Genomic DNA, 24,824 nt, shown 5'->3' with positions numbered 1-24,824 from the left:
AAATCCAGGTCATAGTACGCCGCAGAATACGGCGTCTCCAGGGCTCCGCGCCTGGTTAAAAAATAATAACTTTCTCTCGCCTTTTAGATTATGCCGAGAATCAGGTCACATTCTTACCACTGAGGATCAAAGTTCGGGAGCGAAAGAAACCATAGCTGGAAAATCACAGGACGGAGGGGGGATGGGGGGGGGGCACATACTATTGTACAATGACATAAATAGGCCCCCCCCAATCATAGCATGCAATATAAATCACAAGACCCCATAATAATAAGCCGTCATCCACCGACATGACACACACACAGCTGATACTACACCCAGTCTTGTTCCATACATGGCAGCCATGTTGTCACCCGCGCATCCTCTCTGCAGTCCGGAAATCGTCAGGCCACGGCTATGGGTATATGTGCCTAGCTATAACTACATGTGTATGGTGCTGGTGTGTGCACGTATCCATGCCATGCCTGCACGGGGCACACACGTCCCAGCTGCAATGTGCGTGCGTATGCCCGATGGATTTTGCCCTTGCAGATCCGAGAACAGATCCTGTGCCTATGGGATGGCACTGTATACGCACGTCACGTTATCAGTGCGGTGTTAGTGTGCATTATGTATCGGTGTGTGTGTGTGCTGCAGCCTGGATATCATTTCCAGCCAGGAGGTGTGCGTGTATATGTATGAGATGTGTTCCCAACCAAGGGGAGGAATTTCTATTTTCACTGGATAGGAAAGTCTTGAGTGCCATCTGCAGGCGCCGTGGCGTTACAGACATCTTGGGAAAATCCAGATGCAGCTGCTGCAAATGATCAGGATGTTCTTTATTTAATCTGCTGACAGCTATGGAAAAGAATTGGCGCTCAGAACACGGTGAACCGATCACATCTCCGAGTCTACGCTGTTGTATTTCAGGAGAATCGCTCATCCGTAGAGAAATCCGGATGAGGAACGCAGCTGCCGGCAGGGGGAATGGCCGCAGAGGGCATCTGGGAGATAGGGTAATGTGCACACGCTAAGTATTTGGTGCAGAAATTTCTGCCTCATCTCTGGATCTCTTGGCAAGAAAAATGCTGCGTAAAATAGATGCTTTTTTTTTTTTTACACGTGTTCTTCGGAGCAGATTTTTCATCACTTATTAGTATGGGTGAAATCTGCATTAAAAACGCTGAAACGTTTGACATGCTACAGATTTAAATCTGCAAGGGAAAAAAAGCAACGTGCGTGTGAAACTTCAAAATTAGACAAATCTGCACAGAAAAAATGAGACAAATCTGCACAGAAAAAGGACAAATCTGCACAGAAAAATGTGACAAATCTGAACCGAAAAATATGAGAAATCTGCACAGAAAAAATTAGACGAATCTGCACAGAAAAATGAGACGAATCTGCACAGAAAAATATGACAAATCTGCACAGAAAAATGAGACGAATTTGCACAGAAAAAATGAGATGAATCTGCACAGAAAAAAAGGGACAAATCTGCACAGAAAAAAAAGAGACAAATCTGAACAGAAAAAATGAGACAAATCTGCACAGAAAAAAAGTTAGACAAACCTGCACAGAAAAAAATGAGACGAATCTACACAGAAAAATATGACAAATCTGCACAGAAAAATGTGACAAATCTGCACAGGAAAAAAAGACGAATCTGCACAGAAAAAAAGAGACAAATCTGCACAGAAAAAAATTAGAGAAGAATCTGCACAGAAAAATATGATAAATCTGCACAGAAAAAATTAGACAAATCTGCACAGAAAAAAATGAGACGAATCTGCACAGAAAAATATGACAAATCTGCACAGAAAAAAAATTAGACGAATCTGCACAGAAAATAAATTAGACGAATCTGCACAGAAAAAATTAGAGAAGAATCTGCACAGAAAAATATGATAAATCTGCACAGAAAAAAAATGAGACAAATCTGCACAGAAAAAAAGTTAGACAAACCTGCACAGAAAAAAATGAGACGAATCTACACAGAAAAATATGACAAATCTGCACAGAAAAAAAATTAGACGAATCTGCACAGAAAATAAATGAGATGAATCTGCACAGAAAAAAGAGACAAATCTGCACAGAAAAAATTAGAGAAGAATCTGCACAGAAAAATATGATAAATCTGCACAGAAAAAAAATGAGACAAATCTGCAAAGAAATAAATGAGACGAATCTGCACAGAAAAATATGACAAATCTGCACAGAAAAAAAATTAGACGAATCTGCACAGAAAATAAATGAGACGAATCTGCACAGAAAAATATGACAAATCTGCACAAAAAAATGTGACAAATCTGCACAGAAAAAAAGACGAATCTGCACAGAAAAAAGAGACAAATCTGCACAGAAAAAATTACAGAAGAATCTGCACAGAAAAATATGATAAATCTGCACAGAAAAAAATGAGACAAATCTGCACAGAAAAAAATGAGACGAATCTGCACAGAAAAATATGACAAATCTGCACAGAAAAAAAATTAGACGAATCTGCACAGAAAATAAATGAGACGAATCTGCACAGAAAAAATGTCACAAATATGCACAGGCCCCTAATCTGACACCAGAGTTGGAAACTAGTCCATCAGTCGAGTCAGTAATCTGTGGCACCTGGCCGGGAACCCTGAGGACCACCTCTGACCTGTCGGCATCCGTGGCTTTTCTTTCGATTAGCCAGCTCGGCATGACATCATCATTGCTTTATGACGTCATTCCAGGTTGGCTAATCAAAAGAGGAGCCGCTGAAGCGGTTGGGTCAAAGGTGATCCTCAGGGCTCCCGTCCAGCGGCCACAGATTACTGAAGCATAAACGCCCAGGCTATAGCCACATTGTGTGCGCCTCCATGGGCTCGTCCACATAAATCAGACAAGCCACGATTTTTTGTTCTGTGCAGGCCCCAGAAAATGCCACAGAAAATGCCCCCTATTAGTTACAAATCCATCCTGTCCGTGATTTCCGGCTCCCACCTTGGATCGTCAGGATTCATTCATGGGAGAGCTTCTTTCTGCTGCTTCCCTCTCTTACCCAACACTACACTTTTGGATATAATTGTACGTTTGACACTTGGGTGTTTCCTAAATGATCCATTAATTCCATCCAGGTCATATAAGTTATGTAGATGACTGCAATGCATAAATATCCCTTGGCATAATAAAATAAAACTCAGCGGTAGAGACAAATCTTTTTTTTTTTTTTCTGAAACAGCGCCACTCTTGATCAGGTGGCATTTGGCACTGCATCAAGTAGAGCTGATTTTAGTTGAGTGCAGTACCGCACACAGCCTATGTATAAGAGTGGCGCTGTTTCTTTTATTTTTCAAGTCATTTAACCAAAAGAATAGGAAAAAAATGCATAAATACTTTATAGTTTATCCTCTGCTTTTGCAGTGGATTTTGGAGCATTTTGCACATTTTTTCCCGTAGCTATATCTCCAGAACAAAACTCTACTGTGTAATTAGGGGTCAATTTACCATGGCAAACGAGGACATTAGTATAAAACCTGGCAGTAATTCCTCCGGTTAATCCGTATTAAAGTTTAGTGGCCTCTATTACGTCTAATTATGGCACATGCAGGCGTCCAGAAGAAACGGCGCAGGTTAAATATTTACACCCCTGACCATGTGATGCTTCCTTAGGACTGGGCTTAGGGTTGTCAGATTTGCATATTCATAGTATGCAAATATTAGCAGGCGGTGCATGCTGGGAGTCGCATTTACAACACTAAGTTGCTTAGGAACGTAGAGGCTTGGAAGGAGAAGAGGAAGCAGAGAGCATGTGAGAGAAGCCGGGCTGGAGGAGAAGGCAGGAGATGTGACGTGGGACCTTATATAACACCACGCACGGTTCACGTAAGGTAGCCAGGCAGCGTATTGTGCCAGAACAAAGCAGCAGGAAAAATCCGACACTGCCTATAAAACATCAGCAGGGAATAAAAGTCCTTAAATCATCCACCTTTAGGGATATATATATATTTTTGTTCCTTAAATGCATGCATTTTTGTCAAAAAATAATTTTTGGACTTGGGTTTAATTAAAAATGTTGCACCGTTTGCCAAAACGGCGTTACAAAAAGCAGAGTTGGACCTGGAGAGATGGCATAAACTTCAACTGTCCTGGTTTGGTAGAGTTAACGTAATCAAAATGGACTTATTGCCACGTCTTTTATATTATTTCCAGACAATCCCGTTATATCTTCCTGCCTCCTTCTTCTCGCGGCTTAGGAAAGCGGTTATTCGACTGGTCTGGTCCCACACCAGATCTCGAATATCATATTTTGTTTTAAGCAGATCAAAGAAAATGGGGGGAATTGGCTTACCGGATTTCCTAGTCTATAGCCGAGCCTCAGTCGGCACCTGCATTTTAGACCTATATCACAGCAGAAATAATAAGAAGTGGGTTGGTGTGGAGGGTGATCTGGTTGGCGGGGATCCTCAGACGATATTATGGAACGCGGGAGGGGGGTCTGGCCTTCCCTTCATGACTAGGAACATGCTCCTACTTGTCCGGCAGAGTGGCAGGAACTTAATAACCTCTACAGCTCCGGGACCACTAACCCCAATATACGATAACCCTCACTTCCCTGCGGGACTCCGTAGGGAAACATTCTTAAGCAAGAATAGGGCTTCAAAGCCCATTATATTTGACTTCATAAACCAGACGGGCATTAAGCCCCTACAGGAAATATACCAGGGGGGGGAACCTCCCGGGGGCTCTTGGTTTTTTTATGAGCAGTTAAAAAGCTTCATAAGCACGACATTTAAACTCAACAAGTCCATGGGGATGCTGACCCCTTTTGAGAAAATTTGTCTCGCCGGGGAGCCCCCGGTCCGCAAGGTCTCCTTATTATATAACCTCTTTCAAGAGAGTCAAACCCCAACACATGATTTTCCAACGTTTTTTTCGAGATGGGAGAGTGATTTGGGAATATCTCTGTCTCAAGAGGAGAGGGACAAGATTTTATTGTTTACTTTTAGGACCTCGTTGTCTGCTGTGTCACAGGAGAGGAGCTATAAAATTCTGTCGAGGTGGTATAGATGCCCTTCCCAGGTTCATGCTATGTTCCCGGTGATCCCTGATATCTGTTGGAGATGTGCAACAGAGAAGGGGACATACGTTCATATTTGGTGGGAATGTCCGCCCATAAAGAAATTTTGGATGTTAGTTTTCGATCTTTATAATAAATTATCCATCCGCAAAATACAGCCCACGGTGGAACTGGCCCTTCTTTCTCTATGTGACCTGTCGATCTCTGGGTTTAAGAGGAGTCTTCTCAGACATTTTCTTGCAGCTGTCAGGAACTTGATTCCCCGATATTGGAAGCAGGATCGCTACCCCTCAGGCTCCGATTTTCTTGCGAAACTAAACAACATATATAGAATGGAACAGTTGATAAGCCAATCCACTGGGGATTCTGAGAAATTTTATAACATTTGGGCTTCATGGATTGTATTTAGGGAGACTCCAGAGCTGGACGTGTGGCTGTCCAGATCCTAATTTACATCTGAAACCGCTTCGGATGCGTTTTTTAAAAAATGGATGCGGCCCATTTGCTCTAACCTGCCATGATGACTTAAAGCAAAGGTCAGCGATATTTTGACTTTTTCGCCGTTACATGGGGATTGGGTCCCGCCCGGGGGGGGTGCCGCACTCCCCATACTTACCGTACCCTCCCATTTCTACCCACATTCCCCTTTCCCCCCCCCTTTCTTTTTTTTTTTTTTCCTCTCTCTTTTCTCTTCTTTTCTTTAACTTTTCCTCTTTCTAACTGTCTTTTCTAGTTAGTGATATTCTCTACTAAAATAAACATCTCATTATAGTTAGTAATGCATGATTTTCTTCGTTGTTGTTTACATGCTTCTATAATGTAAATCATTATTGCCAAATTGAAAGTGATATCATCGGCATTGGCCGATAACACCTGGAAACTGTTGGGACTTTATTTTCCTGTTTGAATTGTAGGTTGTATTCTATTGGCTGTACCAAATGTGTCTCAATATTGTTTCATTTATGTATTGTTCATTTGCACCAATAAATCTGATTTATAAAAAAAAAAAAAAAAATGTTGCACCGTTTGCCTTCTACATCCTCTATTCCTGGCTGCAGAATGAGTTAACTGAGAATCTGTCAGTGAGCTCGCTACCACAGTCCAATGGGAGAATTTGTACCTCTTTTTTTTCATCTGAGCTCCTCTCAACTCATTTATGACCACAGACCACGTCAAAGTTGAATGTGATGGGAAACAAAGAGCTCGTTAAAAAAGAAAATGGTGCAAAATTTATAATAAAACCAAATGGCAAAAATTATACACAAAAGCAGACAACCCCTTTAATTACTTCTAATTTCAAGGAATACTAGATGATGAGCATAATGTCCTCAGTAGTGATCCAGCTTTCCCATATTCCGGAATAGCAGACAATGATATACATGCCACTTATACTATGACAACCCCTGCGGGAGCTGTAATTTTTATGGTTGCCGTTTCTTAAAGGGGTATGCAGATTAGCTCTTCTTGAGAAGAAAACTATAGGTAATGTACAGCCTTAAAGAACCTCAACATCTAGGGATTAATACGGGGTCATTACCTATAGGTGGCACTAAAGAGCTGGATGTCAGCAAGGGGAGGCAGAACCATTTAAGAGATTTAAAGGGGTTGTACAAGACTTAGATACTGATTACCTATGCATAGGATAAGTCATCAGTATCAGATCGGTGGGGGACTTACACCTGGCAGCGCACTGATCTTTGGTGTACAGAGCCGGTGCCCTTTGAAGTGAATGTGATCTGAGCCGCAGTACCTCTGAATGGCCACTACACTGCGACAATTGTTGGACCCCCACCAATCTGATATTGATGTCCTAACCTAGGGATGGACATAAATATATAAGTCCTAGATGATCCCTTTAAGTAGGAATAAAACAGATACAGCCAAGGAACCAATGAGTAAAAGTCTAAGAAGTGGATACCTAATATCAAGTGGTTTTCTATTAGGTGGAAATGCCCACTGCTTCATAGACTTCCTGGAGTCCCCACTGTGCATTGGTTGTGACAGACACGCCCGCTCTTCTTGGCCAATCCAAGAGCAGGAGGCGTGTCTCAGACTACCCAAGCACATCGCGTACACTGGGTGGTCTGAGAAGTAGTACTGCCATGCTGGGGACAAGAAGAAGAGGAGCCCAGGAATTAGATGTTCGGTTTCACAATGAAAAAAAGGAGGGTGCCCGATGAGTATACCAATCACTGCCTCGAAAATGCTACGTTTATATGTCAGACTGGAGGGCCACTTTAAGTGTTCCCACCAATCCAGTTTGGACTTCCGATGCAAAACACAATGTATATTAATATTAGGATTTCATCACTTTCGAGAGTTAGTCTAAATAAAAATAAACACTATCTATGCATTGGATGGGTGCTAAATGTTATATCGATGGGGTCCAACAGCTGGGACCTCCATCAATGGATAGAATGGAGGACCTACCACTCCATTTACGCTCCTCCTAGACACAGACTGGGAAAGTACGGGAGAATGGTCCTCATTCTAGGTTTTTGTAACGTATTTTTAATGGAAAATTATTTAGTTTCTAAACCACTCTAGACCACCAGGAGTATGACGGTAGTACAACCTCTAACCCTCAGGCCATATTTACATAGGGTAGACATAAAAGTGGAAAAATTCCACATCGGAAATTCGTTCCATAATTATTTTTATTTTTGCGCAGAATTATCCATGGACCGCCTCTGTTTTTGCCCCTGTTCTTCTAATCAACAAAGGCACAATAGCAAGGAGTAAATGACACCAGGACCCCCGCTTTTTTTCAGCCGCTTTTCCTTTGCACCACTTTACAATAGTTTTGATAAATCTCCCCTTTAGGCCTCCGATTTTCATGCATGAGCGCTATAAATGTTTTTCAGGAATGGCACCTGGTACCTGTGATATTCTATGGGTGAGTTCACAAGTCTGATTTTTTTCCTAGGATCGAGTGGCCTGCGGAAAATATCGGAGACGAGTCCGATTTTTATCAGAGGGTCGGATCAAAATGGGTCAATGGGTCCGTGAAAAAAAATCAAACCAAACTCGGACAACATCCGCCTGTCATGTAGGAGAAAGTGGAGAAACTTTTTTTGAAGTTTCTCCAGTCTAAGTGCCCCAAGCTGAAACAACTCATTATTACTATATGTAATGGGAATATTGCATAAAATGGTAAATATAGATATCTTAAGACCTCCATACAAATTAGGCTAATGTCGGATGAACGTGTTGATATCGATGGCTTCAGCTGACAGTCTAATGAGTATGGGAGCACCGGCCGAGTGATGGTCAGTAGAAATTTCGATCAAACATGTCCGATGTCAGACTGGTGACTCCTGTTCTCCCAGAGATAGCCGAATGCTGACAGTGGTTTTGTCATAGAGAAAATAGGAGCGCTGGCCGAATGAGTGTCCCGTGTCTGGGAGAGTCGGCTGAGATGGCTTTCAGTCAATCGATCGACCCAAGCATCGGTCAGCAGACAGCCATCTAATGTGTATGGCCTACTTTAGAGGGGATGTCTGTTCCTCAGGACCCCCCCACGAAGCATCCTGTAGTTTATTGTCTGCAAAAATGTATCGGGTATGGGTCGAAGTAACTTGCACACGATGCCAGGACACAAGGTTTCCCAGCAGACATTCCCTATCACTCTGCTTCCGCAGGTTGTCTTCTTCTCCTCATAGCACATCCTGGTACCATCTCTCCCCAGGTAAGTGACGCTCACGCACCCAGCGGTTACAGGTTACAGGGTGTAAGATGTGATTAATCAGACCAGACACCTTCTAATGCTCCATGGTCCAGTATTGATGCTCACGTGCTCATAGTAGGCACTTTTGGTGGTGGCCAGGGGTCAGCATGGGCGCTCTGACTGGTCTGAGACTGTATTGACACCTGTGAGATCAGCCCAGACGGCTTGCCTTCACTACCCACGTGCATCAATGACCCCTGACCGTCCATGACCCTGTCCTAGTGTCTTTTCTCGTAACACTTTTGCTTCGTACATATCAGGAACACCCTAAAGCACTAAACATCCCAAAGTACAGATCACTACATAAGGCATTTTGCACTTTCACCACTTCCATTGACATCACGCATTTATTAAACCTGTTCCTCCTTGTTTTTACACCCAGGCTTCTTCTCCGGTTACGTATGTGTAATAGTACGAGATGCGAGCTCCACACACGCCCTTATCTTGCTTCATCCAGAATATGCCGGTCCTGTCTTGTGTCACATAGAAAAGTGACAGAGAGATGATGAGAACAGAAAAACATCCTGAGGAACAGAGGCCGTGACGTTTCTAGGTAATGACCATTAATCAGGACACGGAGATCCCTGTATACAGGGGTGCGGTACAAGCGTATTTGTGCCAATGGTTATCTTTTCACAGCTGATCACTTGAGTGATGACCGACGTAAATATAAAGTGGGTGCCCATAGAAAGCTCATTTGACACTTGCAGCAATGATATCATTCCCCTCAAGTATCTGGACCCTAAAAGTAAGGAGGCCACCGATACCTTACAAAAATAATACCCGCATCCCCAACTGTTTGATGTATTTCTGTTGAGGGATTTTCTTGAGGGTCATAATGGAGATGATCTATGGCATGTACCTTGTCCTCATCACATTTAGGCTAGGGTCACACGACCGTATGTTCTCCATCCAAGAAAAGCGGCCGATTGTGCTAATCAGACTCTGATCAGAGTAGGATCCGCCATTGCATCAGTCCTTGAAAATCAGACTGTCCTTGGATGATTTTTTCAAGGACCACTAGAGTTGAGCGGTTTCCGATGTTTTGACGAATTGCACTCGTACCGAAAGTACGGTCGTCTGCACGAGCCCTTAGAGTTAGGAAGTGATTAGGATCGCGTTGCTCTAGTCCAGGGTTCCTGTCCTCCATGGTATTCGGTTTTTACTTTTGCACCTTGCTTCCTGGGCACCTCTGGCCATGATGGCACGATGGTGCATGAGTCCTCACCTCACCACTATGAGTCCAGCAACTATTACATCTTGATGTAGTAAGCACCAGCTTTGCCCCAGGATGATAAAGCGAGGCGCAGACTGGACGGTGGACCAGGACAGCACAAATCGCATTGTGACTCGGATGTCTTCCAAGTATGGACCGCGATGGTCGTACTGGCTGCGGGTCTCCTGACCTGAACTTGACAGTCTCATTTGCAGCTGTCAAGTTCAGGTCAGGAGACCTGCGGCCGATCCAAACATCGAGGTCCATATATCGCTCTTACCCATAAATCAACATGAATTTGAAACTGAAAAATTGAAAAATCTCCAAATTCCTTCTATTATTCCGAGACTAACTCTACAATGAAATTGAGGAAAAATCTTTTATCTTCTCCGTCCTAAAACCCGTAATGCAACAACTATTATTTTCCATCCTTCCCTAGCGTCCAATAATCTGGAGCCCAATTACGGCATGGCCGTCGCAGCGTGCCTCATACCTCAGTGTTTTACAAGTTCACGGTGACTGACAGGTTGGATATTGCATCAGATGACAGTATGGGGAATTCCACTATCTGCAGACGACCGGTCCATTCTTACACTGTTTTCTCTGTATCGTCTGATCTTATCAGCAGCAGAAGTAGCTCAGTGACATTCTGTTACCTGCTGAACTCACAACCTGTTCTGACCGCCTCTCAATAATGGCCGTCTATTCCCTCCGGGAGGCTCCATTACAAGGTCACTATGAGCTGCTTGCACAAAGAGTTATTGTATATGAGCGGTGCGATTTACAAAACACCATCATGTGCCCATGAAACTCATCAGTAGCCATCACTCGACCCCATACATTCTGCATTGGCCAGTGTTACGGGGGCTTTTAAATGAGCGCCGATCGGCTATTTACATAGCCAATCACCAAGCGTTATGGGCAGAAATATGTTAGCGTAAATGAAACTTCATCCTACCTTTTGGAAATACATTACATTTATTATCTTGTACTGTTCCTGAGATCCATCTTATATTATAAGCCAGAACTGCATTCGTAATTCTGCAGCTTTGCATTCCCACATTATGATGTAAAAAGCTAACTATATTGTAGGAGTTCAGCTGAATTGCTGAAGGCGAGTCTGAGAACAAACGTCGTTTGCAGAATTTGCAGAATTCTAAATGCAGCTCTGAAGTATAACACAAACTACAACTCAGAATCGGTGCAGTATAAGTAATGTAATGGATGCACAAAATTACTCTGCGTATTTCTATATATAAAATAGGTGTTTCAAGGTGGATGAAGTATTCTGACCAGTGGCGTTTATCACTCATGTACTTCTTGATAGGTGGTGATATTAGATCGGTCCATGTCCGACAGACTGGTCCTCTCCTATTCACAAGACCACAGCTAGAAGGAGTTTGAAGACAGCTCTGGATGAAATTATGCCCTGCCACTCCTTTTAGAGTCTGATTTTAAAAGCCCAGTGGACCGTTCTATTACTAGATTTCAAGATACAAACTTTATAAATTATTAAAGGAGTTTTCCAAGTTTATTTTTTTCAGAGTGGCAGGGGGTAAGTATGGCTGATTTTGTTCTTTTTTGAGCAAGGATGTGCCCTAAAAAAATAATGAAACCTGAAAACCCCCTTTAGATAGATTTCTCAGACCCGATAAGGCTGGTGTACTTACTTTGAAAAGGCATGATAGAATGGCTGTATAATCCTGCTATTAAGATGAGTCCAGCTAAAGAGTGAGAAAAAACTCATGATACCAAGTGTAACTAGTCTCGGCCCATCTAGGTTGTCTGACAGCTGCAGCTTGCACTGAGCAGTGTGAGATCTGAGAAGTAGCAGGGAGGAGGAACACTGAGGAGATGTCAACCCGGTTATGTGGGCGCAGAGTCAGCAGAGAGGAAGGACACTCGGGGGCTGTTAATCCGGCTAGGTGGGCAGAGATTCAGCAGAGAGGTGGGAAGTTGTGAATCCAGCTAGGTGGACAGAGATTCAACAGGGAGGGGGACACAGAGTTGCTGGCAATCAGACTAAGGTGGGCAACTTTCAAAAATAATGACAGCCATTTTGCTATGAATTATCAAAGTAAGTATACCAGCCCGATCAGGTTTAAAAGATCTGCTTAATAATACAAGCAGTTTTACAATTAAATCGTGTGATTGATCTGCTTTAGGGTTCAAGATCCAAGTTGACACCTGCAGCTTGTGAAGAACTGATGAGTAATCATTTTCCATACGGGAAAGAAACTAGTAATCTCTCTTACCTACAGAAGAAAAACCGAAGTACTGAGCTGCCTAACTGTACAGACAGTATGTCAGGGAGGGATGACTTATTACTTCCGCCGATCATCGACATCTTACAAGATCGACCTGAGAGTCTGGTCAATTAAATACCTGTCAGGGAGACGTCTATGGATATTTCCAGCCATGGCCTTTACCCTTCTCACGTCATGGAAGTCCATGCTCACTAAGGCATCTGTCATCTGACTGATTGATCCACCATAGGCCGGGGTCACACAACTGTATGTCCTCCATCCAAGAAAAACGGTCTGATTATACTATTCACACTCTGATCACAGTTTCATCAATGTGGGATCTGATTTTTTTCAGATGTAGGGAAGAAAAAATAAAGATTTCTCCATCTTCTCCATGAAAATCAAACCCCACCTATCATCCAAGAGTGGTCTGACTTTTTTCATGGACCCATGACATGAATGGCGGAGTGCGAGAAAAAAAATCGGACGTGTGAATGGCCTCGTAGAGTAACATGAGTGCGAATGTCATCCGTCAAAAAGAAACAAATTTTTACGGTCACGTGCCAGAGCCATTAGGTCTAGTCAAGATATCTTTTTCCCATTATTGCCTAGACGCGGCACACATTGTACTAATGTTTCCCATAAACTGAAATATCTCGCTTTGTAAGAGGTGACATTTATGTTACACTTAGTTTATGATGTGACAGGTACGTGTATTGTGCTGTGATGGGGACATGATGGAGGTGTTCACACATTCCTAACATACTGGAAGAGAACGGCATGTCTGAGACTTCTGGCCATCAATAGCTTCGTCCCATATCTGTCACTGATCAATGGTACAGCGGCTGAGCCAAATTCACACTGTCCGTCCACCATATCGCACACACCACACACTGTCAGGACTCTCTGGTGCTGGGAGCGGGCAGGTGGGTATGTGCATAAATGCGGTCACATGCCAAGTAGACGTGTCTGGCCTCGCTCAAATGCAAGGTCGGACACGTCTAGTTGGAATGTGATCGGAAGTATGCCTGCTCCTGGAGAATCCTCACAGCAGCCAGTGCGCGCGATGTGAGGATTCGCTAGTCTGCAGTCACATAGAGTGACTGCAGACTTTTAACCTAAGACCAGGCAACCCATTTTAGGGTATGTGTCCACGTTCAGGATTGCATCAGGATTTGGTCAGGATTTTTCATCAGTATTTGTAAGCCAAAACCAGGAGTGTAACAATTAGAGGAAAAGTATAATAGAAACATATGCTCCACTTTTGCATTTATCACCCACTCCTGGTTTTGGCTTACAAATAAAATGGAAAATCCTGACCAAATCCTGAAGCAATCCTAAACGTGGACACATACCCTAACAAGGACAGGGTGATTTTCATTTTTTTGGCACTTTTCCTCCCTTTTTTTTCAAGAACCATAACTTTTTTTTTACTTACTTTATTTCTGTCCATGTAGCCGTATGAGGGCTTTTTTTTTTTTTATTTGGCGGGATGAGCTGTACTTTTAAAGGACACCATTTATTTTACGTTATAATTTACTGAAAAGTGGGAAAAAAATTCCAAGTGAGGCAAAATTACGAAAAACAAAACGACGCAATCTGCAATTTTTTTTTTTGCCGTTTATTGTGCAATAAAAATGATGATAAAATATGTTTATCCAGGTCAGTACAATTATGGCGATGCTTGCCATAAACTTGCATATTTTGTTTTTGGCGAAAAAAAATAATAGAAAAATGCGTAAAAAAAATTGCTTATGTCGCCATTTTACAAAACCCGGAATGTTTTCAACAAATACAATGAGATTGTATTGTTTTCTACATTTAAGAGGGCACCAACCCTTTGCCTCCAGGCCTCTTGCCATTCATCATAATTGATGCCGCAAAAGTGACGTAAATTACGCCAGTCCCTGAAAATGGCTTTTAATGAATTTGGAGCATCTTACTCCAGCGATCCCTTCAATAAGACGAGCGTATACCACTTATTCCTTATAAATTGTTGCCTTCGAGCTGATTCAGCCGTCCACGTTTTTGCATTCGAGGGCTCCCGGTGTTTTCCATAGATAACATTGATTTTTTTGCGGGCCGAGTGATCCGTGTAAAATCGCAGAAACATGTTCGATATTGATCCAAGGGTCAGATCAAACACGGCAATGAAAGTCTGTTTTTCACTGGCAGATAGGAGAAAGTGGAGAAAGGTTACCCGCTTTGCTCTATGTAGCCAAATGGGAGGAGTCACATATTGCACGAACAGAAAGCCCTAATACAGATTTGATCATGTGGAGACGATTTATTGATGACGTGTTATTCATTTAGAATGGCCCCCAAAGAGAATTAGATGCATTCATTGCCAATCTTAACCTTAATGACTTTGGGTTGGAATTTACGGCCACTACTAGTAAAACGGAAATTAAGTTTTTAGATTTGAACATTTTCATCAAAGGCAATCGGGTATTAACAAAGTGTCACCGTAAGCCAGTGGATTCTAACGGTTTTATTGATATACATAGCTGCCATTTACCCATTTGGTTGGCTAATATCCCCAAGAGTCAATTCACTTGAGTAAGACGTAACTGCACTAAAATACAGGACTACATAACTGAAGCAGAGTACCTAACTGGACAATTTCTAGAAAAAGGCTACCCTAAAGATTTGCTAGATGTGGCTAATAAAGAGGTACACGAAACATCGAGAGACACTCTGATACAAAAAACACATCCACCCCAACTGACATTTCGGAACAAATTTACCAGTTACCTATTATCACGCAATATCATTATGGATATAAGCAATTTACTAGAATTATCTATAAGCATTGGTCAATTCTCCAGTCAGATAAAGTGATAGGGGAACTGCTACCTATACATCCAAAGTTCGTCTTTAGAAAATCGCAAACAATAGGCAACATTATAGCTCCAACAACCAGCAAGGGTCCCTTTAAAAAAACATCTTCACAAAGTCCAGGTTTCACACCGTGCGGCACTTGCTTCTGTTGTGTTCGTACAAATTTTAAGAAAACAAAACAATTTAAATTTTATAACTCTAACGGCACTCAGGAATTTGTAATTAAGGATAGCATATCATGTTGGGCATCGGGGGTGATCTACTTAATTAAATGCCCTTGCGATAAAATGTATGTAGGCCGTACTAAGCGCAAACTTAGGGATCGACTGAAGGAACATTTTAATAACATAGAAAAAGGCTTTGTTGGCCACCCCCTCTCGAGGCACTTTAGGGAATACCATGGTAGATCTACAAAGGGGCTAATATTCTGTGGTATTCAGGTAGTACACAAGAATTGGAGGGGAGGTGACTATATTAAATCAATGTCACGTACCGAATCCGAGTGGATTTTTCTGCTGGACAGTTTAGCCCCTAGGGGTCTCAACCACGAGCTAGAGCTATATGCGTTTAAATAATAATCTAGTTACATATTTTAATTGATAAACCAATGTTAAGTTGTATAGCTTTCCACTCACTCAATAATTTTTAGTAATGCTCTTTTCCCCTTTTAATTCCCCCCCCCTTTTTTTCCTTCTCTTCCCACTTTTGGCCCGGGCGGCCATTATGATTATTGGGTCACCCCTTTTTCGTTTATTACTGAGTACGGTTTTACATTTCCTACCGGGACCTTTAGCCCTGACGAAGAAGGTCCGGTGACCTTTGAAACGCGTATGCAATTAGGCCCTGCACGGCACCCGTCTCCTGCTCTTTCCCTGCAGCTCCAGGTGACGTCACCCAGAACACGTCCTCCTACTCCCTGCTGCATTGTAGCGGCGCCTTCGGCCGAGACGCCGCTTGCTAAACTTCTCTGGTGCACGTGGCGGTTAGGCGCCAACAGGGGAGGACGCTCCCCGCAGCTCTGCCGCCCCACGCCGCCGACCTGACCCCCAGCTCTGGACGCACGGAGGACAAGTCGTCTCCTTTTTCTCCCAGCACACCATCACGCCAAAACACTCTAACAGACACAGTACCGGCATTACAGCAACGCAATAACAGTAAGTGTTTTTTTCTACTTTATTCCAATTGGAACCATCTTTTGTATATTGGTTGAACTAGCCTAGTCTAAGGCTCTTGATTAGGGTAGCGCGGTGACCTAAACTCTATAGCACAGGTTTTTTTTTCTCATCAGTGAAAAAAAGATGAAACTCTGACCAAACTCTGATGACACTTTTTCTCATGCATAAAAAAAAATCCCAAAAAACTGGTGCCTGAATGAGGCCTCAGTCTTGTGGATTTTGACAGTGGATTATCTGAGTTTTCTTTAAAGAAAGAATAACCAGACATAGAGTAGCACAGTTTACTTCTGATCAGGATCTTTATTATGCTCACAAAATAGTTTAAACGCATAAAAAAAATCACAATCTAACTTCTACTCGACCCTGGGTTTCACCTATCAACTTCAGGGGTAAGCCAACAAGTAAAACCCTGAAGAAGCCAACAGGCGAAACCCATGCGGCATGTGTGATGTTTTTTAATGTGTTTTATATTATTTCACTTTTGTGAATATAATAAAAACTCTAATTGGAAGTAAACTGTCCAGCAGAGCTGCTCTTTCTCCAATAATTCTTTAGAAGACAGTAGAATTGGCGGAGATCTCTTGTCTAACAATTGGTCTCAGCATGATGAAGAACAGTATCATCAGATTGGACACACAGACACTAGAAGGAGGAGGATTGTGGATGCTGAGTATTATGCTCCAAAGATTAATAATGCTGTAAAGTGGTCTCATTACCATGGTATACTTTTTTTTACTAAATATCTTTCTAATTTAGTGTGCTATTCCATATTCTTATTTTTAGCCCTTTTAGGTAAAATATGCTGTATCAATACGCTTAGCGTATAGGATTTCCTGGCCTATATACCATGAGTAGAGCTATAACGTGATGTGAACAGAAGCCTTAGGGCTCATTTCCACTTGCGAGAAAAACGGACGAGTGCAATCCGATAAAAAATCGGATTGCACTCGGACCAATGTTATTCAATAGGTGTCTTTTCATTTACGATTTTTTTTCTCAGCCGAAATCGGACTGAGAAAAAAAATCGCAGCATGCTGCGATTTGCTGCGAGTCTCGGACGAGACTCGCCAATGCAAGTCAATGGGTGCGAGAAAAAAAACGCATGGAATACGGACCATCCGTATTCCGTCCTTTTTTTACTGATACCTTACCATTCTGTGGCATAGAACACTGTAAATAGTCCTGTAAATGACTGTATAAAAATAGTTGCAGAGAAAAAAAACGGATTGCATACGGATGTAAAACGGATGGTGCGATTAAAAAATTTTGGGGTCCAGATTACGGACCATTTTTTCTCTTGCAAGTGGAAATGAGCCCTTATTGTTCTTCTGTTCTCCTCATGCTGGAATCCAATAGCCTTCTTTCTCCTGACATTGGCCATTTGGAAGAATCCAAAGGCCCCAGTACACATACAATTGTCTGGAATTGTATGGACGCCTTTAGACCTTTAGATGTCCATTTTTGGGTCCGTTAAAAAAAGCTGAAAAGTAAACGGATGCTATCTGTGTGCCAACTGAGAGATGTATTTTTGTTTTTCACCGTTTATTGCTACTATTATTGCTGCCAGGATCATATTCCTCACCAACCGTTACACCGATGCCTCTACCTTGTGCCAGTCATTACACTGGCTACCCATCCACTCCAGAATCCAGTACAAAACTACTACCCTCATCCACAAAGCACTCCATGGCTCAGCACCACCCTACATCTCCTCTCTGGTCTCAGTCTACCACCCTACCCGTGCCCTCCACTCCGCTAATGACCTCAGGTTAGCATCCTCAATAATCAGAACCTCCCATTCCCGTCTCCAAGACTTTACACGTGCTGGGCCGATTCTTTGGAATGCACTAGCTAGGTTAATACGATTAATCCCCAATCCCCACAGTTTTAAGTGTGCCCTAAAAACGCATTTGTTCAGACTGGCCTACCGCCTCAACGCATTAACCTAACTATCCCTGTGTGGCCTAATAAAATAAATAAATAAATAAATAAATAAATAAAAAAAAAAAAACACAATCAGGTTCCTCGCATCATGTTCTCATACACTTTATGCAGTTAATAGCCCTCTGTGTCTGTACTGCTACATACTTAGGCTGTTAACTGGTTCATGCAGCTTTAGGCCGGTTTCACACGTCAGTGGCTCCGGTACGTGAGGTGACAGTTTCCTCACGTACCGGAGACACTGACACACGTAGACCCATAAAAATCAATGCATCTGTTCAGATGTCATTGATTTTTTGCGGACCGTGTCTCCGTGTGCCAAACACGGAGACATGTCAGTGTTCGTGGGAACACACGTATTACACGGACCCATTAAAGTCAATGGGTCCGTGTAAAACACGGACCTCACACGGACGTTCTCCGTCTGGGGTCCGTGTGCGTGCAGGAGACAGCGCTACAGTAAGCGCTGTCCCCCCCACATGGTGCTGAAGCCGCGATTCATATGTTCCCTGCAGCAGCGTTTGCTGCAGAGAAAATATGAATAATAGTGTTTAAAATAAAGATTTATGTGTCCGCCGCCCTCCCACCCCCTGTGCGCCCCCCCGCTGTTCAGAAAATGCTCACCCGCTCCCACGTTGGCTGTCACTCCTTCCTCTCTGCCCCGCGCCTCCTACTGTATGCGGTCACGTGGGGCCGCTCATTTACAATCATGAATAGTCGGCTCCGCCCCTATGGGAGGTGGAGCCACATATTCATGACTGTAAATGATCGGCCCCACGTGACCGCATACACTAGAAGCCGCGGCCAGACCAGGAAGCAGCGAGGGAGGCGGGTAAGTATTTTCTGACCAGCGGGGGGGGCGCACAGGGGGTGGGAGGGCGGCGGACACATAGATCTTTATTTTAAACACTATTATTCATATTTTCTCTGCAGCAAACGCTGCTGCAGGGAACATATGAATCGCGGCTTCAGCGCGATGCAGGGTACCACACGCGTGGGTACCACACGCTCCGTGTGGTACCCACTCGCCATACGGGCGGCACACGTGTGCCGCACGTATGGCCTACATGAGTTCCCAGGCACACGGACACGGATAACTCCGGTATCGATTTATTCCGGTACCGGAATTATCTGGACGTGTGGGACAGCCCTTACATGAACATCCGATCCTTACACTATGGCTGGTCCAAATAACTAAAGCAATTGTTACCATCCACCTCTCGTGTCTCCCCTTTTCCTCATAGTTTGTAAGCTTGCGAGCAGGGCCCTCATTCCTCCTGGTATCTGTTTTGAACTGTGATTTCTGTTATGCTGTAATGTCTATTGTCTGTACAAGTCCACTCTATAAGTTGTAAAGCGCTGCGGAATATGTTGGCGCTATATAAATAAAATTATTATTATTATTATTATTATTACTACGTAGGAGATATTTTTATTTTTTTTGCATACGAGAAAGACTAAAAAAGGATGAAAATCAGATCCAACCACCGATGAAAATCGGATCCATCCACTGACGAAAATTGGATCTAACCACTGATGAAAATCGGATCTAACCACTGATGAAAATCAGATCCAACCACTGATGAAAATCGGATCTAACCACTGATGAAAATAAGATCCAACCACTGATGAAAATAAGATCCAACCACTGATGAAAATAAGATCCAACCACTGATGAAAATAAGATCTAACCACTGATGAAAATAAGATCCAACCACCACTGATGAAAATAAGATCCAACCACTGATGAAAATAAGATCTAACCACTGATGAAAATCAGATCCAACCGCTGATGAAAATCGGATCCAACCACTGATGAAAATCAGAGCCAACCACTGATGAAAATCGGATCTAACCACTGATGAAAATCGGATCTAACCACTTATGAAAATCGGATCTAACCACTGATGAAAATAATATCTAACCACTGATGAAAATTGGATCCAACCACTTATGAAAATCAGATCTAACCACTCATGAAAATCAGATCCAACCATTGATGAAAATCAGATCTAACCACCGATGAAAATCGGATCTAACCACTGATGAAAATCGGATTCAACCACTTATGAAAATCAGATCCAACCACTGATGAAAATCAGATCCAACCACTGATGAAAATCGGATCTAACCACTGATGAAAATCGGATTCAACCACTTATGAAAATCGGATCCAACCACTGATGAAAATCAGATCCAACCACTGATGAAAATCGGATCTAACCACTGATGAAAATCGGATTCAACCACTTATGAAAATCGGATCCAACCACTGATGAAAATAATATCTAACCACTGATGAAAATTGGATCCAACCACTTATGAAAATCAGATCTAACCACTCATGAAAATCAGATCCAACCATTGATGAAAATCAGATCTAACCACCGATGAAAATCGGATCCAATCACTTATGAAAATCAGATCCAACCATTGGGGGTCCGGACTGATTTTGGTAAATCCGCAGGTAAACCGCACTGCGGATTTACTGCGTTTCTTTTGCAGATTTTGTGCGGATTCCACCTGTGGTTTTACACCTGTGAATTCCTATACAGGAGCAGGTGTAAACCGCTGTGGAATCCGCAGCAAAATCTGCACTCTGAAAGTGCACATGCCCTCAAAGCTGAGAGGAGCGTTCTATTACTAGATTTCAAGATACAAACTTTATAATTTATTAAAGGAGCTTTCCAAGTTTATTTTTGTTTTTTTCTCATACGCAAAAAAAATGGAAGTCACATGATTTTACAGGTGCTCCTAAATGTTTGCTACATACAACATTGCAGAATGATTTGCAAATCATAAGGCAAATGCATTGAGAAGTGACATAATAAAATATCACATTCAGGCTAGGGTCACACGACGTATGTCCTCTCATCCGACAGTATCAGGATGATTATGCTAATAACACTCTGATCAGAGAGTGATCAGAGTTTGATCAGAGTGAGATCATAGTGTGATGTGATTCTTTTGGATGAGGAGAAAGATGGAGAAGAAACTTTCTCCATCTTCACCATTGTGTCAGTCTGTGGAAATCGGACTGCACTCAGACGTCATCCGAGTGCAGTCTGATGGTTTCCACACACTCATAGGCTAGGTTCACATTGCGTTAGCGGGTGATCGCTAACGGACAGCGTTGCACGGCAAAAATGTCACAATTAACGCCGTGCAACGGGTCCGTTAGCGCACCCATTGACAGCAATGTAAATTTCGCCTGCAGCGCATCACTAGCGCGTGCCTTTTTCGGCTCGCGCTAGTGATGTGCCGTTCTTCTGTGACGCGCCTCGGACGCTGCTTGCAGCGTCCGCGGCGCGCCCGAGGTCCGTTCCCCGCTCTCGCAGATCGGGGATCTGCGAGAGTGGGGACGTTAACGCGACCCCTGAACGTGGCCCCTAAATAAACGGATTGCCCTAACGCAATGTGAACCTAGCCATAGACTTGGAATGGCCGAGTGCAATCAAAATATCAGATCCAATCCGTCATGCTGCAATTTTTTCACCGGAGCAGCTCTGTCCAAGGAAAAAAATCAGACATGGGCACTACCCCATAAAATAACATTGGTCTGAGTGTGATCCGCTGTTTTGGACCTATAATACGGTCATATGCTTGGGTTTAATTCACACGTCCGTGTAAAAAAATCTTCAGATTTTCATCCAGTAAAAACAGATGATTTTTCATTCCTTTTTCCTACATCAGCAATAAATAAAACTTACAAGACCAAAAACAGTTTCCTATGTAAAGAGATGCAATGTATCTGTAAAAATTGGGCACCGTACGTTTGACCCTGATTTTTTTTTTTGCACACCTTAAACTTAGATACTTGTGTCTCATCCAAAATAAAAAAGAGGCAAGTGCATGCTACAATTTTTTTCATGCGATACATGTTAAAAAAACTAGACATCTGAACAGTCCAAATGAATAATACTGGTATGTGCGAGGTCAGGTTTTTTTAAGGGCTCATGAAGAAGAGCGTATAAATGGGATGTGTGCTATCCGGTTTGTAATCAGGTAGCGCACTGATCCATGTTATACGATAGTGCTGTTTCCTCGGTCTGAGAGTCCGTGAGAAAAAAAAAGACGCAGCATACACTACTTTCATCCATGTCTCGGATGAGACTCACACGGTCAAGTCTACGGATGCGGCATCCAGGCAGCGGGCACACGTAGTAGTTTCCAACTTTTGGGTAGTTTCCATTGACCTTTATGACTATAAACTATGAGCTTGGAAGTAAAGTCGATCATCTAATGTGTATGGAGCGCTTCTAATTCATCAAAGAAAGAATGGATTGGTTGCATTTTGGGAATACACCGCTGCCAAAGGTATCGCTCTGCACCTTGAAAACACATGGACACGCCAAAATTTTGAATGAATGGGAAAAATAGGAGCTATATCCATTTGCCGACCTAATGTAAGTACAGCAGTTTGTTCCCTCCTCGTAATCACAAGTGACAGGTTTGATCACCCCTATTACATGACTGTCCATTTGTCAAATTTTTGGAATTCACTGAGGAGGCTACAAGGATCTCTGACATTGGCGTAGACTCACACACTTATCCGCAAGAAGTCTCACGTTCCCATTGGAAATGCGATAAAATACTCACTCGTCATAATCAAAGTTCGTCAACTCCATCATCTCTCTGACCTCTTCCTCCATTTTCAAGGGGGTCTGTGCAGATTTAAAAAAAAAGAAAAGAAAGATCAGAATGAGCTCAGTCCACCATAGGTCTCAGTTCTTCCCCCTAGGAGTCTGGATTGTTACCTGATTTTTCGTGCTCAGGATTCCAAGATGACTGCTAGAGTTGTCTCCTCTGCAGAACTCCGCTGCCTCTTAGTCACTCTACAGATGTAGACAGGTGTGTGCTGGAGCGAGGACAATGACAGGTATATAGTACACCCCCCTCCATTCCTCCAGACGTCACCAGGTGGGAGTCGGGCAGTGTGACCAATGGCCTGGAGTGGGTGTGAACCACCCTTATATCTAACCTGATCTGCCACAATTCTCCGCGGCGCACAACCATGCAGGACGCGGCTCCATGCCCCAGAGCAAGTTTTTTTCTATTGCCTTTCTTATTAAACTCCCCATAGGATTACCTTATTTAGTACATAGGTGAATTACCATGTACCGGTATAAGCCAGTAATAGAGACACGGCACCAAACGGAGCCAAAGGGCATTTTAGTCCACAAGCATTACCGAAGGGTCAGCAGCCGGTCGTCGACAGACGCTGACGGCACTTGTATCTGCATCGGGCTCTGCGCACACTATATCTTTTAAACTCTGGTGAACCTGTTGACTTTTTCAAGCAGAAGACCTTTCAGGAAACTCTGGAGTTTCTTTTTTTTATTCCTGGAACGACTTTTGTGTAATTTTTCAGACGCTTCCTGAGCATTTTAATGGTGCTTTTAGCTGCCGTCGTTTTGGGGGGTTTTTGTGATGTCTTTTTTTTTTAACTGTAATTTTTTTTCACTCTATTGAAAAATGAAGAAAACGCAACTTTTTTTAAAGCAAAAAATGCTGATAAAATGCTCCGTTAAGGCATCTTTTGATCTTGTAATGTAAAGTGCAGAGAGTCTTCCGAGAGGAAAACGGCAGAAGAGTGAATGGTCAGGACTCTTCTACTTGGCGTTTTTAGAAACATGAAGTGGCTAAAAGACGTTCAAAAACCTGAACATCCGCACGGCGAGTTGTTTTTACAAAGAAATGTATGTTCATTCTTTGGCGCGTTTTCTGGTAGGTTTTTGCAGGCGAATTCCGAGGAAGAATCTGCCAGAAGATTAAGCGTCTTCCACTAGAAAAACTTGCAAACTGCGGTGGCGTCAATATGGGGTGCCATGGGCAGTAAGCCTAAGGGTATGTTTGTAAGGAGGTGAAGCACAAGAAGAGTCTGGGGGCGGTTACCTTCTCGGCACTATGCCTGGAACCATTGAGCTGTGCTGCAGGTTCCCCAGGGGGCAGACTTAGAGACTGGGACAGGAAGGAAGGCGGGCAGAGAGCAGGAAAGGCACGCGCGCAAGGAACAGAGCAGTGTGACAGCGGTCAGAGCAGGGCGCAGCTGCACTCCGGGAAAGAGAGAGAGAGCTCCCGGTCAGAGGACAAATACATGGAGATTGGCCAAAAAGACTGCACCTTGTGAGTACATGAAAGCGGACTCTGCTGTGACTGGAGAGGGGCACTTTGAGACCCGTGTAGAGACATTCGCCCGTGTAGAGACTGTGACCCCCTGGTACCCGCGGTATCAGTACAGAGACTGTGACCCCTGGTACCCACGGTATCAGTGCAGAGCCCCTGATTCCTGGTGAGAGACTTAACAGTGCAGAGCCCCTGATTCCTGGTGAGAGACTTAACAATAGACTGACCATCGTTTTCCCGGGATAGGCTGTGCTGTAAAAGCTAAAGACTCAGAGCCTGTGCATATCACATTAACTCCCGAAACCCCAGGCAGCGGGCTCCTAGAGACTACTCAGCCCACGGACAACAGAGGGACGACAAGTGCCGCTGTTTCTCGGCGCCTACGTTGGAGAAGACGACCCGTCAACAAGTCCTCATCAGACTGATAAGTGTCCTTTTCTCAAGAAATCCTGCTTACTTCAGTTAGACTGTTTGACTCCCATATTTTTGCACTGTTTTATTGCTAGTTATATTCCAT

The 24,824-nt window shown here is 43.2% G+C and overlaps 1 protein-coding gene and 1 long non-coding RNA gene across 6 annotated transcripts in view; one reads left to right on the top strand and one right to left on the bottom strand.

Annotated features, from left to right (window-relative positions):
* The window catches only part of RHOBTB2 (Rho related BTB domain containing 2), a 42,355-nt gene extending 19,192 nt beyond the window's left edge, over positions 1-23,163 (bottom strand). Inside the window, exons 1-2 of one of the 5 annotated variants that reach the window (XM_077262178.1) lie at positions 22,939-23,163; positions 22,781-22,845 (exon numbers count right to left, since the gene is read on the bottom strand). In XM_077262178.1, the coding sequence (XP_077118293.1) occupies positions 22,781-22,833 (53 nt within the window). In that variant the 5' untranslated portion in view covers positions 22,834-22,845; positions 22,939-23,163. Of the gene's footprint in view, positions 1-301; positions 668-22,780; positions 22,846-22,938 lie in introns of those variants that run through there. The other 4 variants (XR_013215549.1, XM_077262179.1, XM_077262181.1 and 1 more) reach the window with 4 other exon arrangements.
* On the top strand, positions 3,763-12,603 carry LOC143773307 (uncharacterized). The gene is made up of 4 exons (XR_013215135.1): positions 3,763-3,840; positions 9,145-9,315; positions 11,306-11,533; positions 12,144-12,603. It is a non-coding gene; the product is annotated as an uncharacterized LOC143773307 (long non-coding RNA).
* Positions 23,164-24,824: the final 1,661 nt, after the last annotated feature.

This window comes from Ranitomeya variabilis, chromosome 5 (genome assembly GCF_051348905.1).
Source record: "Ranitomeya variabilis isolate aRanVar5 chromosome 5, aRanVar5.hap1, whole genome shotgun sequence".
NCBI classification, from domain to species: domain Eukaryota; kingdom Metazoa; phylum Chordata; class Amphibia; order Anura; family Dendrobatidae; genus Ranitomeya; species Ranitomeya variabilis.
The sequence above is the reverse complement of the archived record's forward strand: the minus strand, read 5'-3'. Positions and strand labels throughout refer to the sequence as shown.